The 13,344-nt window shown below is 37.0% G+C and overlaps 1 protein-coding gene across 8 annotated transcripts in view; it reads left to right on the plus strand.

Moving 5' to 3' along the window:
- The window catches only part of TBC1D22A (TBC1 domain family member 22A), a 438,695-nt gene that overhangs the window by 218,561 nt on the left and 206,790 nt on the right, over positions 1-13,344 (plus strand). Inside the window, exon 11 of one of the 8 annotated variants that reach the window (XM_065554797.1) lies at positions 10,658-10,698. The exons of the other annotated variants lie outside the window; for them this stretch is intronic. Within the exon in view, the coding sequence (XP_065410869.1) occupies positions 10,658-10,683 (26 nt within the window). The 3' untranslated portion in view covers positions 10,684-10,698. Of the gene's footprint in view, positions 1-10,657; positions 10,699-13,344 lie in introns of those variants that run through there. 8 annotated transcript variants of the gene reach the window in all.

Consider the following 13,344-nt stretch of genomic DNA (forward strand, 5'->3'; position numbering starts at 1 on the left):
TGAAGAATGATTTATTTGCAGTGTAGTTGTAGCCAGCTCTATTTAGCTCAAAAGCTTATCTCTTTCACCATCAGAAGTTGGCCCAATAAAAGATATTAACTCACCCACTCTGCATCTCTGAAGAATCATTAGTAATACAATACACAGTACTGTAGATCATGTAGAAAACATTTTAAAGCATCAATCATTAAAAATCCATGCTGTGCCTCCAGTTGGACAGATTCCAGCAGCAAAAGAGGATCCAAACCTATGTAAGTGAAACTGCCTGACTTGTGTACTACAGTCCTGTTGTTTTCTTAGCATTTTTCACTGGCTGATTCAAAAAGCTGCATTAGTGTCAGCTTTGAAGGAAGTTACTTGACTCCTATTTGCTGATGAAAAGGAGATAAGCCTTATGAAAAAAACTGTGGCAGGAAATATAAATGGAAAGGTTTACTGTGGCGGTTGATTTGTGTGAGCACTCCTCCAACTCAATCTGTTTGTTATGTTCAGTTTGTATCTAAACAAACTTGCATTCTGATGGGGTGAGTCAAGAGAACTAGTTGGAAGAATCATGTTCAAGTAAAGTTCCGGTTAGTAGAGATGGAAAAGATTGAGCATAAAAATTCTTAAATAGAGAAATATCTCCTAAAACATAAGGTACAGGTGGAATATATGTTGTTTGGCTTTTTTTTTTAAAAAAAATCCTGTTTATTTAAAGTGTGTGTGTGTGTGTGTCAGTGTTTTCAAAATCTGTGTACTTAAGTTTCTAGGCCTACGTTTAAACTCCTACATAGTCTTCTGCCAGGAAAGTGCAATAAAATACGGAAACAAATGAACGTAATAAAGCTTTAATTTTTGTATTGCAAGCTCTTCGATGTAGGGAGTCTCATTTACTTTGTCTGTACAGCACCTAACACACTGGATCTGTAATATAAATGCTTAATAACAATATCCTTAATGTTGTGGGTTTTGTTTTTCATTTTCCATTTCATTTTTTTTCTCCTTTTGTCACTAAATTCTCCAAAATCCATAAATATAATCAGATACCTTGAAAATTACTATGTCTCATGCAGGCAATGAGTTAGAGGTTCCTCAGATGAAGCCTCCAAATAAGAAGCTGATTTTAATATTCAGTTTGCTCTGAAATCCACATACATAGAGAGGTTATCTTGAAAATTGATTGTCCATGGAGCACAACAGTTTGGTGCCCAATAACAGGAACTGGGGTTGGCTTTGGAAGAAGGGGGAGAACACATTAAGATGAAAGGGGTATTTCACACCTCTAAATTACTGGCAGGCTGAATTCATATCCAGGGGCTGTTCTCAGTTAGCTGAGAAGATGCCATCAAACTGAATGGGGAAATTCACATATCTGCAGTCTTCCTATCCTGCAGAGGATTGTGCATAATTCCTTCCCCTTAAACTAGCCCCCCAAATGGAATAGGTTTCAGAGTGGTATCTGTGTTAGTCTGTATCAGCAAAAACAACGAGGAGTCCTTGTGGCACCTTAGAGATTAACAATTTTATTTGGGCATAAGCTTTCGTGGGTTAGAACCCACTTCATCAGATGCAGGGAGTGGAAAATACAGTAGCAAGTATGTATATATACAGAGTACATGAAAAGATGGGAGTTCCCTTACCAAGTGGGGGGGTCAGTCTAACAAAACAATTCAATTAACAGTAGAATACCAAGGGAGGAAAAATCACTTTTGTAGTGGTAATGAGGGTGTCCCATTTCGAACAATTGATGACAAGGTGTGAGTAACAGTAGGGGGAAATTAGTACGGGAAATTTAGTTTTTGTAATATCCCATCCACTCCCAGTCTTTATTTAGGCCTAATTTGATGGTGTCCAGTTTGCAGATTAATTCCAATTCTGTGGTTTCACGTTGGAGTCTATTTTTGAAGTTTTTTGTTGTTGTTGAAGAATTGCCACTTTTAAGTCTGTTATTGAGTGACAGGGAGATTGAAGTGTTCTCCGACTGGTTTTTGAATGTTATAATTACTGATGTCAGATTTTGTGTCCATTTATTTTTTGTGTAGAGTCTGTCCGGTTTGGCCAATGTACATGGCAGAGAGGCATTGCTGGCACATGATGGCATATATCACATTGGTAGATGTGCAGGTGAATGAGCCCCGATGGTGTGGCTGATGTGGTTAGGTACTATGATGGTGTCCCTTGAATAGATATGTGGACAGAGTTGGCACTGGGGTTTGTTGCTGGGTTTGGTTCCTGGGTTAGTGTGTAGTTGCTGGTGAGTATTTGCTTCAAATTGGGGGGGCTGTCTGTAAGCGAGGACTGGCCTATCTCACAAGGTATGTGAGAGTAAAGGATCGTCCTTCAGGATAGGTTGTAGATCCTTGATGATGTGCTGGAGAGGTTTTAGTTGGGGGCTGTGGGTGATGGCTAGTGGCATTCTGTTACTTTCTTTGTTGGGCGAGTCCTAGGGCTTCTCTCTTTCTGCTCCCCCTTGTTGCCTCCAGCTTGTAGATCGGCTCTTCACAACCTGGTTACCAGCTTCCTTCCTCCCCATGGCCTCTCTAGCCATGCTGGAGACATGCAGGAGCCAGGGGGAAGAGCTGAGTGGTAATCAAGTATTCCCAGGAAGACCCCTTATTCCTGCCTCACACAGGTGCTCTTCTCTCTCCCCCCACCCCCACTACCAGTACTACCTGGAAAAAAAAAAACAAGGGAAATTCACTGCCCAGTTAAGATTGGTTGGCAGTACCTTGTGCCATTTCAGAATGCCTGAGGAGTGTCTTCATTTCAAACACGCCCTATGAGATACAGCAGCAGACTTCCCTTACCACGCTGTTGGTAAAAAACAAATTAGACTGAATAGCAGAGTAGTTGATGCACAAAGTTGAGTGCTTACTTTTTTATAATCTGGTGGAATACACAAAATGCAATGGTAACAAAAATACCATAACTACAAATTGAATTTGTGGAGGGAAAATTATATTCACACAACTATATTTTGCTAACAGAACTTTTGTGCATGTTCTTGCTAACATCATTGATTCTGGTGCTCACTAAATGAGTAATGGAGGGGAGATCCTTAACAAAATAAGTAGCTACTTGTGTAGATGAAATTTGTGCAGACTGCTTGCTAGTCATAATGGATTACCAGCGTATGAAAAGTTATATTTGCCCTTGAGTGTGAATGCATTACATTAGCGACTCAAGCAACCTTCATTAACCCAGTCTCATGGATCACAACTCCTCTCTTAAAATAACTGTCCTTGTGTGTACTGCAGAACATTGCATCAGACTTTAAACAGCCAAGCTTCTTCATTCATCTAAGAAAAATTTCCTGAGTTAAAATAATCAGAGCTTCTAATAAATCGTGATTAAGGAAGATCTTATGAATTTAATTAATGTAATATTTTTATAGGAGACAGAAAATTTGAAGTTATAGAATCCTTGCTCCATCTAATTCATCCACTTGTTTGTTTACTACTTCTGATAAGGTAAAATCAAGTGTATAAACATAGAGAGACATGGTCTTTGTCTGAAAGAGCTTACAGTTGAATACAGCTAGCTCATTATTATTATACATCTGTGTTTCATACATTAATATTTTTATTCCAAGAATATTCATCTTTGTCTTAAACTCTCGTTTGTTTCACTCCCTTTTCTTCACTCTACCACTCCCTCTAATCATTTGTTATGCCAATAGCTGAATCTTGTCTTTTGAATGTAAGCTGTGGAAGTCATGGACTATCTCATTATTTGTACAATGCCTGACACAGTGGGACACTGATACTAATTTATAGCCAGTTGGTGCAATTAGGTAGTACTACTAACAATGGGAACATCCTCCTTAATAGGGCTGTCAAGTGATTAAAAAAATGAATTGCAATTAATCGCACTGTTAAACAATAATAGAATACCATTTACATATTTTTGGATGTTTTGTACATTTTAAAATATATTGATTTCAGTTACAACACAGATCACAAAGTGTACAGTGCTCACTTTATATTTATACTTTATTACAAACATTTGTACTGTAAAAACAAAAGAAATTGTATTTTTCAATTCACCTTATAGAAGTACTGTAACACTTTATCATGAAAGTTGAGCTTATAAATGTAGAATTACGTACAAAAAAAATGCATTCAAAAATAAAACAATGTAAAACTTTAGAGCCTACAAGTCCATTCAGTGCTGCTACTTGTTCAACGAGTCACTCAGACAAACAAGTTTGTTTACCTTTGCAGGAAATAATGCTGCCCACTTCTTGTTTACAGTATCACCTGAAAGTGAGAATAGACATTCACATGGCACGGTTGTAGCCAGTGTTGCAAGGTATTTATATACCAGATGTACTAAAGATTCATATGTCCCTTTATCTTCACCACCATTCCAGAAGACATGTCCATGGAAGCATGTCCTCTGGAATGGTGGCTGAAGCATGAAGGGGCATATGAATGTTTAGCATATCTGGCACATAAATACCGTGCAATGCCGGCTACAAAAGTGCTGTGCGAACGCTTGTTCTCACTTTCAGGTGACGTAAATAAGAATTGGACACCATTATCTCCCGTAAATGTAAACAAACTTGTTTGTCTTAGCGATTGATTGAGTAAGAAGTAGGACTGAGTGGACTTGTGGGCTCAAAAGTTTTACATTGTTTTATTTTTGAGTCAGTTATGTAGCAAAAAGAAAATCTACATTTGTAATGTGCACTTTCATGATAAAGAGATTGCATTATGGTACTTACATTAGGTGAACTGAAAAATGTGATTTATAATGTTTACAGTGCAAATATTTGTAATAAAAATAATATAAAGTGAGAACTATACAGTTTGTATTCTGTGTTGTAATTTAAATCAATATATTCAAAAATGTAGAAAAACATCCACAAATATTTAATCAATTTCAATTGGTATTCTATTGTTTAACAGTGTGATTAAAACTGCAATTAATCACCATTAATTTGTTTGTGTTAATCGCATGAGTTAACTTTGATTAATCAATAGCTCTACTTCTTAATATCTCTGTTAGCCTGTTTTCTCTGTTTTAAATCATATCCACCTGTTTTTTACACTCCACTGTGGAGCTCAAAAGTTTGTCGCTTTCACCTACAGAAGTTGGTCCAATGAAAGATCTTACCTCACTCACTTGTCTTGAAAAATTACTTGGAATTTTTCCAAATTTGCCATAAGCAGGAAGCAGTCCTTGCTGAAAGAAAATGAAAGTGGCAAAATAATAGCTTGGTTTTTAATGCCAATTTAATGCCTGCCTATAGCAGCTAAATTCACTATGGTTAAGATTACTACAACAAGCTGTAAGGACACTATTGATTGAAATTTTAACATAAATATTATTTTAGTAAAAATGTTAAGGTGTTTGAAATGTTACCATGCAACTTGCACGTCACACGTGGGGTTGGATCTGAAGAAAAAGGTAAATATCATATAATACAGTTCACCTACATGATGCACAGGCAAATCAGCCTGTGCTGATGGATTCTTGCACTCCTACAGATCCCAAAAGAATCATCAGCACAGATCATATTGCAGGGTTGGGGCCTTAGACATTACTTATAAAGCCTTAAGAAAATATTTTTACAGATTAAAAAAAATTGAGAAACCCATCAAAACTAGGTCTTTTTATTTGGGGTGTCTGTGTCAGAGAGACAAGTAGATGGAAAACAATATAAATGTATAAATAAATGGAATATTGCAGCTATCTCCTCTAGTTAATGATTTCTTTGAAATATTAACAGTTCAATAATGTGTTTTTTAAAATAGTAAACTAGTACTCCAGTATTTTTTTCTTTTGTTTTCTTCATTGTTAATGGTCCTTTTGTGCATCAGTTTCCTAGGAAACTGTTGGATGGTTTTCTTGTTGGATTATTAGTGCGTATATGATCCTTAAAAAACACACACACAAGGAAACTGTGACAATTTGAGGTTTATTTGCCAGATTAAAAATATTGAAAATGAGATATGTTATCCTTTGCAAAAATAGGGAGATAATATTTTCTTGGCCAATTTAGGCTTAAGGGAAAGTATTGTGGCATTGCTAGTAGTGTGAGAAAAGGTCATTTAATTATTTAGATCAATGTATCGTTTAGGAAAGCATTTCTGCTGACAATTTTGTACTAGCTACTTTGAAAAAAAAATGTAAAGGTTGAGATTAAAACATTTTCTATTGCTTTAAACGTAAGATTCATGGTTTGTTAAGGACATGAAAATTCCCATCGCTGTGCTTGCTGCTGGCATTTTTATTTACTCCCAAGAGGCATGAAGCCCTGCTGTCTTTGAGTGATAGAGAAAAGCCAATCTTTTTACATTATTTATTTTGGTATTGCCTAACTGAAAGTTTAATCTTAAAATGAGTCATTCTTTTCTCCTTTTTTATTTTGATCACATTGGACAGCAAATTTGATCACACTGGACATTTGTCAGACAGGCCTCAACATCTTTAAAGAGGGGCCTGTTGATATTCATAGTTATGGAGTATGTTGTATTTCATTAAGCATGGCTGTTCTTAGTGATCCAGATGAATAGTCTTGGCTTCAGTTAAACTTCACCTGTGTTCATTTGTTTTAGGTTACAAAGGCCATTGTTTGCCAGTATGTACTGAAAAAAAAGGGTACAAGTAGGGGGAACTTTTGAGAAAAAAGATAATGATAATTTGTCAATTGTAAGCACAAAAATGTATTTTAATTGCGAATTTACACATTTTAATGGCAATTTTGCACCTACCTGCCTCTGTGCAGAGCCGGCTCCAGGCACCAGTGCAGGAAGCAGGTGCTTGGGGCGGCCAATGGAAAGGGGCAGCATGTCTGGGTCTTCGGTGGCAATTCGGCGGCGGGTCCCTCAGTCCCTCTTGGAGGGAAGGACTAGCCACCAAATTGCCGCCGAAGAATGAAGCGACGCGGTAGAGCTGCTGCCAATCGCGGATAACTTTTTTTTTTTCTCTTCGACGCTTGGGGCGGCAAAAAAGCTGGAGCCGGCCCTGCCTCTGTGCAAGTTACCTAGTTTTTAAACTGCACTTTTTTAAAGTTCCACTTCTGAAAATATTGTTATGTGCACACAATTGATGTATTTATGCACCATACTGTGTGCTTAAAGTTCTTTTTGGAAAGTTTATCACTAGGTGCTAAGTGTCTAAATGTTGGTTTGAGGATCTACCCTAATCTTCTGTCTCTGCTAGCTAGCAAAATATAGAATCCCAGTACTTTCAGTTTTACAGACATTACATTCATGATTGTACAATAATCATATGTCACTCAATAGCAGACCTTAAAATAGGGATGTGTGCAACATATCCAAAATTAGAATATGGTTTAGTGGGTGTGCTACAACCCTTTGATCTTGGAACTGTTGGTATGTACGGGCTAACAAATTAAGAATATTGGGACGCAAAATATTAGGATCTCTGTTGCTCCAGTTTTTTGTGTGATGTTTGAGTTAGTCTGCTGTATTCAGTAGTACATCAACGTGAACGTTAAGCCTATGTAATATATCAAAGTAGGCATGACAGTTGAACTATGTAAAAAAGCTATTGCAAAATTTAAGTCTAAAAATATATTGAAACTGACCTTTCTGATGCATTTAAATTATATTCAGCTTGTATACTAAGGATGTGCTACTTGTTTTGCAGAAAAAATATTTTTAGTTTCATTTTTAGATTTGCTAAAGCCTTTTATTGAAAGACTTCTTGTTAGTGATCTGTTGAATATGCTGTGATAAATATAGGATTAAATAACTTTCTTTTTTTTTAAATTTGGTTCTTGACTGTTTGTACAATGACTTCATGATGAAACCACTCTGATCAAGCATCACCTATCACACTAATGATTTTTTTAAAACTACAGTTACAGAATACTTAATTGTGTACTCAAAATTACATTGATTTAATTATTGAGATGTACTGTATTGACAGCTACAATTTTTATATTAAGTGAATAATTAGTGATAAGGCTTTATATAAATATGAAATTATATTCAAATATGTTGAGGAAAGATGTTATTTTAGTTAAATATTATATTGAAGAATTTTTGAAATCATTTTAGAAGATAATTTTTATTGAACAGCATTTGGAGTAAGAGAATGCTAAAATCAAAACTGAGTTTATTTAGAATTCATATTTCTGTGCTCCTTGCTACTGTTGTGAAAGATGCTTGTGATGAGTTTTCTCTCTTACAGTTCATCTTTTTGCTTCAGCTTGATGCTATAGTGAAGTTTAAAAAAAAAAAGTTATAACTTTGTGTGATGGGGCTCGCCACTCCCCATTTGTCTGGCGCCTCCTTCTAGTCACTTCGGGGATTACCTCTCAAGGCAGACACCTCTTCTCATGGTCCCATGCCATGTCACTGTCTGTTGCCAGCTTCCTGGTTTTATAGGCCCTGCCTCTTCCTAATCAACTGAGCCTTTTTGCAGTCGATTCCCTGATCTTTGGCTCTTTTTCCAGGTGCAGCCCGTGGAGTTAATAGGCCAGCAGGGCACCTTAATCCCTTCCAGTCCTTTGTGGGGTGGACACACCATCAGACTTTCATAGTAGTTTTCTGTTTTAATCAGTTTCAGTGCCATGTGAGACACTTCCTCCCACCTCTCCTTTTGTTTAAATAATGCCATCTTGGTTAGTTCTTCAATATTCTATTTGGTTTTGTATGATCTTTTTTATGATTATAATAAATGTCATATTTTAATTGCGTATACAGTGCCCTCAGTTGGCTCTATAAACATTTAAACATTATTGATTTAATATCTTTTTTTTTTTTTTTTTTTTTTTTTTTACATGTATAACTCAGAGGCCTTGATCAGGATCAGGCATCTGTTGTACCAGTGCTGTACTGTACAAATATTTCTATTTTCAAATGATCAAAGATTTACTGTTATAAACATAAATAGTTTACTACCATGTATTTATAGTGTGGTGACACCCACATTGTGCTGGGGGCTGAAGAAACATAGAAAGACAATTTCTGCCTTGAAGAGCATCCAATCTTAAAAAACCACAGAGGCTGGGGGGAAAGGACATAACATAAAAGCAAAGTAATTAGTGTGCCAATTGCCCTGCATCTTGTCAGTTCTTTTTTAATAATCTTTTAATATATTTACATTATTTATATTATAAAAATATAAGTTATGGGTTTCTAGGAGGGATTTGTTGGCGTTGAAGTCGGGGAGAGTAAGGAATTGAACAGGGAAATGGATACAGGGAGAGGGCAACTGCATAAAATGCAGGCAAAAATTGAAAGAATGGAGTGGAAGGAATGAGTGTAAAAATCAAAATGAACAGGGAGTGCAAGTTCAGACAGTTTGAAGGGAGGAATGGAATGAAGATGGACCAAGGGCTAGACAACAAATAAGAAACATATTCTTAGTCCATATTTCAGAGTTGAGTGGATCACAATGTTAGGAAATAGACAAAGGCTTCCTATCAGGAGTTGGGGCTGATGGGTATGGTGCCCCAGGTAAGTTCCTTTTGAGTTTGATATGGTGATCTGGAAGGACCTGACTTGAACCTCTGCAAACATGGTGAGAGAATGGTGCAATGGGAAGCAGCACAAATGGTAGGTGTTGGAAGCAAAGTCAGGGCATGTCTACACTGCACGTGAATTACAGTGGTATATAGAGTACATGTGCTGCATGTTTGGGTACAAATAGCAGTGTAGATGGGGAGGCACTGCTTAGGTGAGTAGAGTAAGGAACTGCTGGAACCCTTAGGGTATGTACCCTAAACGGCTTTCTCTGCGTTCGAACAGTGCCTTCCTTGTCTACACTGCTATTTTTAGTAGTGTTATGTCCCACTGCTCCCTGCTGCCAGTCTTTCCCTGCTGCAAGGAAAGGCTTCAGCAGAGGGGAAGGACTTCAGCAGCTCACTGCTTTGTCAATATCACCTTTTGGTTTTGTCAATACAGTATTTTAGATAAAGCTAAACTTTATCACGGTAGGTCAACTAACTTGAACGCTACAAGGGTGTTTATTTAATTAAAAAAAAAAAAAGTGCAGTTTTACTCTAACGGTTGAGTATGGAAAATTTGGCTCCACCTCAGTCAACTCTGAGTTTTCAGAGTCATAGCTATTTAATGACTAAAACAAGTATTTAGTACTGTTTACTGCTGTTAGCACTTCAGTGGCAATGCAGCTCTGGAAGAGTGAGCTGGATTCTATTGCGGTTTGCAAAACATTCTGAATGCAGGTTTCTAGTTTGGGTGTGTGACTCAACAAGAACCCAGCTTGAATTTCTGATTTGACATTAAATTTGCAGGATAAGCAATTTTATAAAAACAATCACAAAGTTATTTTATTTGTAAATTGATCAGATTTGATCTGCAGGTCATTGAGAGGCAATAAATATATGGAAACCTACACTGTTCTTTTGAAACTCAGTTTTAAGTATAATTGCACTTTTAAAACTCTGTTAAATCCTTAGCCTATAATATCTGTATCAGGATCCCATGTGCGTAGCTACTGAATTTATTACTTAAAATTACTTTTACTTTCTGACTAAAAACTTTTTCAAAATAGTTCAAATCTGTAGTGTGTGTGGATTTCAGAGTTATTTAAAAGTATTTCTCTAGGGCATCCATCATCCAAAGGTAACAGGATGTTTCAGAGGTGAGAGACATTTTTTCATGCAAATATATGCAAATACTATAGGTGGTTCTACACACCAACAATTCTAAGCAATTGTCTTTCCTACTTTCAGTTGAGAATCCCAGATGTACAAATTAAGTGTTTTCACATTGAACATTGTTGCTACCTGAATACTCAGATTCAGGTAAGTTTAAAGCATTGAGAACATTTCTGATTCACCTGCACCTGACACAGATAGCCTGATATGCCAAAATGAAGAAGTCCAAGATGTTCTTGCCACGGCAGTATAATAGGTACCAGGACTAAAGTATCAGAAGACATAATTCAGTGGGAACAAAGACCTTCAGTGCCATGGCAGTGTGGTCCCAGAAGTGGCAACTTTTTTTTTTTTTTTAAATTGATGGACTGGTATGATGGATAGGGGATATTCACCTTGTTTTCCGGCTTTTCGAGGTTTTTGGACTCTGCAGGAGATGAAAGCTCCACATCAGGATCCTGGAATTGACAGCTATTTGTCTAGTCTACAAGACTTCGATCAAGACCAAAGATTTACCTGCTACAGAAAAACTGTCCAGTTAAATCTTTGAGATTTTGTATAACAGTGCAAATGTCTGTCTTAGGTCTCAGTCTAGCATTATGTATTCTGGAAGGAGAGTAAATCCTTTATTACCAAGGAGAACTCCTGATGTCTCCAGTTCTCCTTCAGGGTCAAATAAGACCCAATGTCTTTTGCAAACTTCCCTTTCTTAGATTGAAATTGTGAATTTGTCTATTTTTGCCCTGATTCCATTGGTTTGGAAAATCTGTCTACAGGTTAGTTGAGATGAAGCCAAGATGTTGTCAATACTCTAATTGGGTCTTGGCAGTTTTGTCTTCACGCATTGTATGTCTGGTGGTGCCATTGCTTTGCAAATTACTGGCTCTTTGTCTTCAAATTTTTGTAAGAATATCCACCTGAACCTGAAACTTTTCAGGTTGACTCCCTGACTTCTGGATTGCTTACATGCTTGATTAGACTGTACTTCAGAAATCTAGTGAATCCTATTGAAAAGCAGAGTTTGACCAAAAAAATCTTAATTTTTTAATGTTCCTGTCTGTTACTGTTCTTAATGTTCAAAATGTATTTGAATTCATGCTGCATGGGTTGTGATTTTAGGTTCCACCTTCAGGGTAACAGTCCTCATTCACCCTATGATAACAAGGATGCCCCATATTACCAGTAGGGTTGTGTGAGATAATTACTTTGCCTTGATGGCCACTGAATTTCTTCTTAGTAATACCCTTAGTTGTGCTGTGGATGTTTCAGGTTGGATATATTCATTTAGCTACTTTGAGGGGCATTCCTCCAGTGTGGGCATAAATAACTGAAGGGTTGGAGGGACTTTAGCCACTCAAAAATGTAAGAATTGCTTTAATAAATACTGAGTCTGGAACAGCAGTTGTTTATGTGGCTTTATTAAAAATGGACAGATTTAGTCATGGTACAAAGCTACTCATTAATGCACTACTAAATAGCTATTGTATTACTTTTTAATTTAGCACTCTCTTCCCCAATACTTTAACTTTAGCCCTTGTGCAATGCATGTAGCTCATTTGCTTTGGAGTAGGACTTTTGGAACCTCTGGTTCTCTGTTGGACAGAGTTATCATCTGTAGCTTACACCTATGACTAGAGCATTCAGTGTGTTTTAGTTAAACAATAAAACAAGTTTATTAACTACAAAGAGATACATATTAAGTGAGTACAAGGAATGAGGCATAAAAGTCAGAAATGGTTATAAGAAAATAAAGATGTTTTCTAGTGCCCAGCTTAACAAACTATATTAGATTCAAGACAAATTTCATACTACGTGCTTCCAACAGCATTACTGACCAAACTCTTCAGGTCAGGGCCCCTCCCCCAGAGTCCAGCAGCTGTTTCCTTTGTTTTCTCAGGTGCAGGAAGAGAGAGGAGGCAGGCCTTGGAGTTTGTCCTTCCTCTTCATAGTTTCAGTCCCTCGTTGAAAAAGCATTTCCAGCTGAGAACCAAGAGACAGGGAGTCTGGTGGAGGAAGGAGATCTCATGCTGTTTCTTGGCTAAGATGCAGATCTTTGTCCCTGCCCCCCTTCCTTGCCAAAGAATGGCCACTTGGTAGGTGATAGCCCATCAGCTTTGTTTATACCTGATTAGGACATCCGCTTGAGAAACTGGTTTAGCCACTCTCCAGACTTATCTGGGCAACACACTTTAGTCATGATTTCAGCTTATGTTCATAACTTTACACATAATGTTCCTACCTGCATTTTACCGTGATATTACTGATCTCCATGTTGTGAATTTTTAAATGATACCTGAAAAGGCATGCCAGGTACAAAGATTACTACAATAATGTGTACGGTGTGAATACAGGGGTGCATTCCATCACAGAGGTGAAAATATTGTTGTGGTCATGTGGAGTCTTTGTTGCATGAAGTAGGTAGCAATGATGGTAATGTTTCCCTAATTGATATCATGTAAACTATGGCAGGACAATTTACTGTCTCTGCTGTTGAGATTAAACTGTTCCAGCATATCAGCAAACTTGAGAATAGGCTAAATTACTTCATTTTTTGTTGTTTCTTCTCAAAATCATGTATTTAATATTTACTGGAACAGCAGAGGTGATAACACTGGTCTACAATTTTTGAGATGTCGTCTGCTTCAGAGATAAAATGTGCTATTTATTATGTATTTTGATGTGCTGAATTCAAATATGACAATTAAAACAACTGGCTACTGTTTCTAAGATATTTACGTTTTTACATTTTTTGTCTATGTATA

Source organism: Chrysemys picta, chromosome 1 (assembly GCF_011386835.1).
Source record: "Chrysemys picta bellii isolate R12L10 chromosome 1, ASM1138683v2, whole genome shotgun sequence".
In the NCBI taxonomy this organism is placed as follows: domain Eukaryota; kingdom Metazoa; phylum Chordata; order Testudines; family Emydidae; genus Chrysemys; species Chrysemys picta.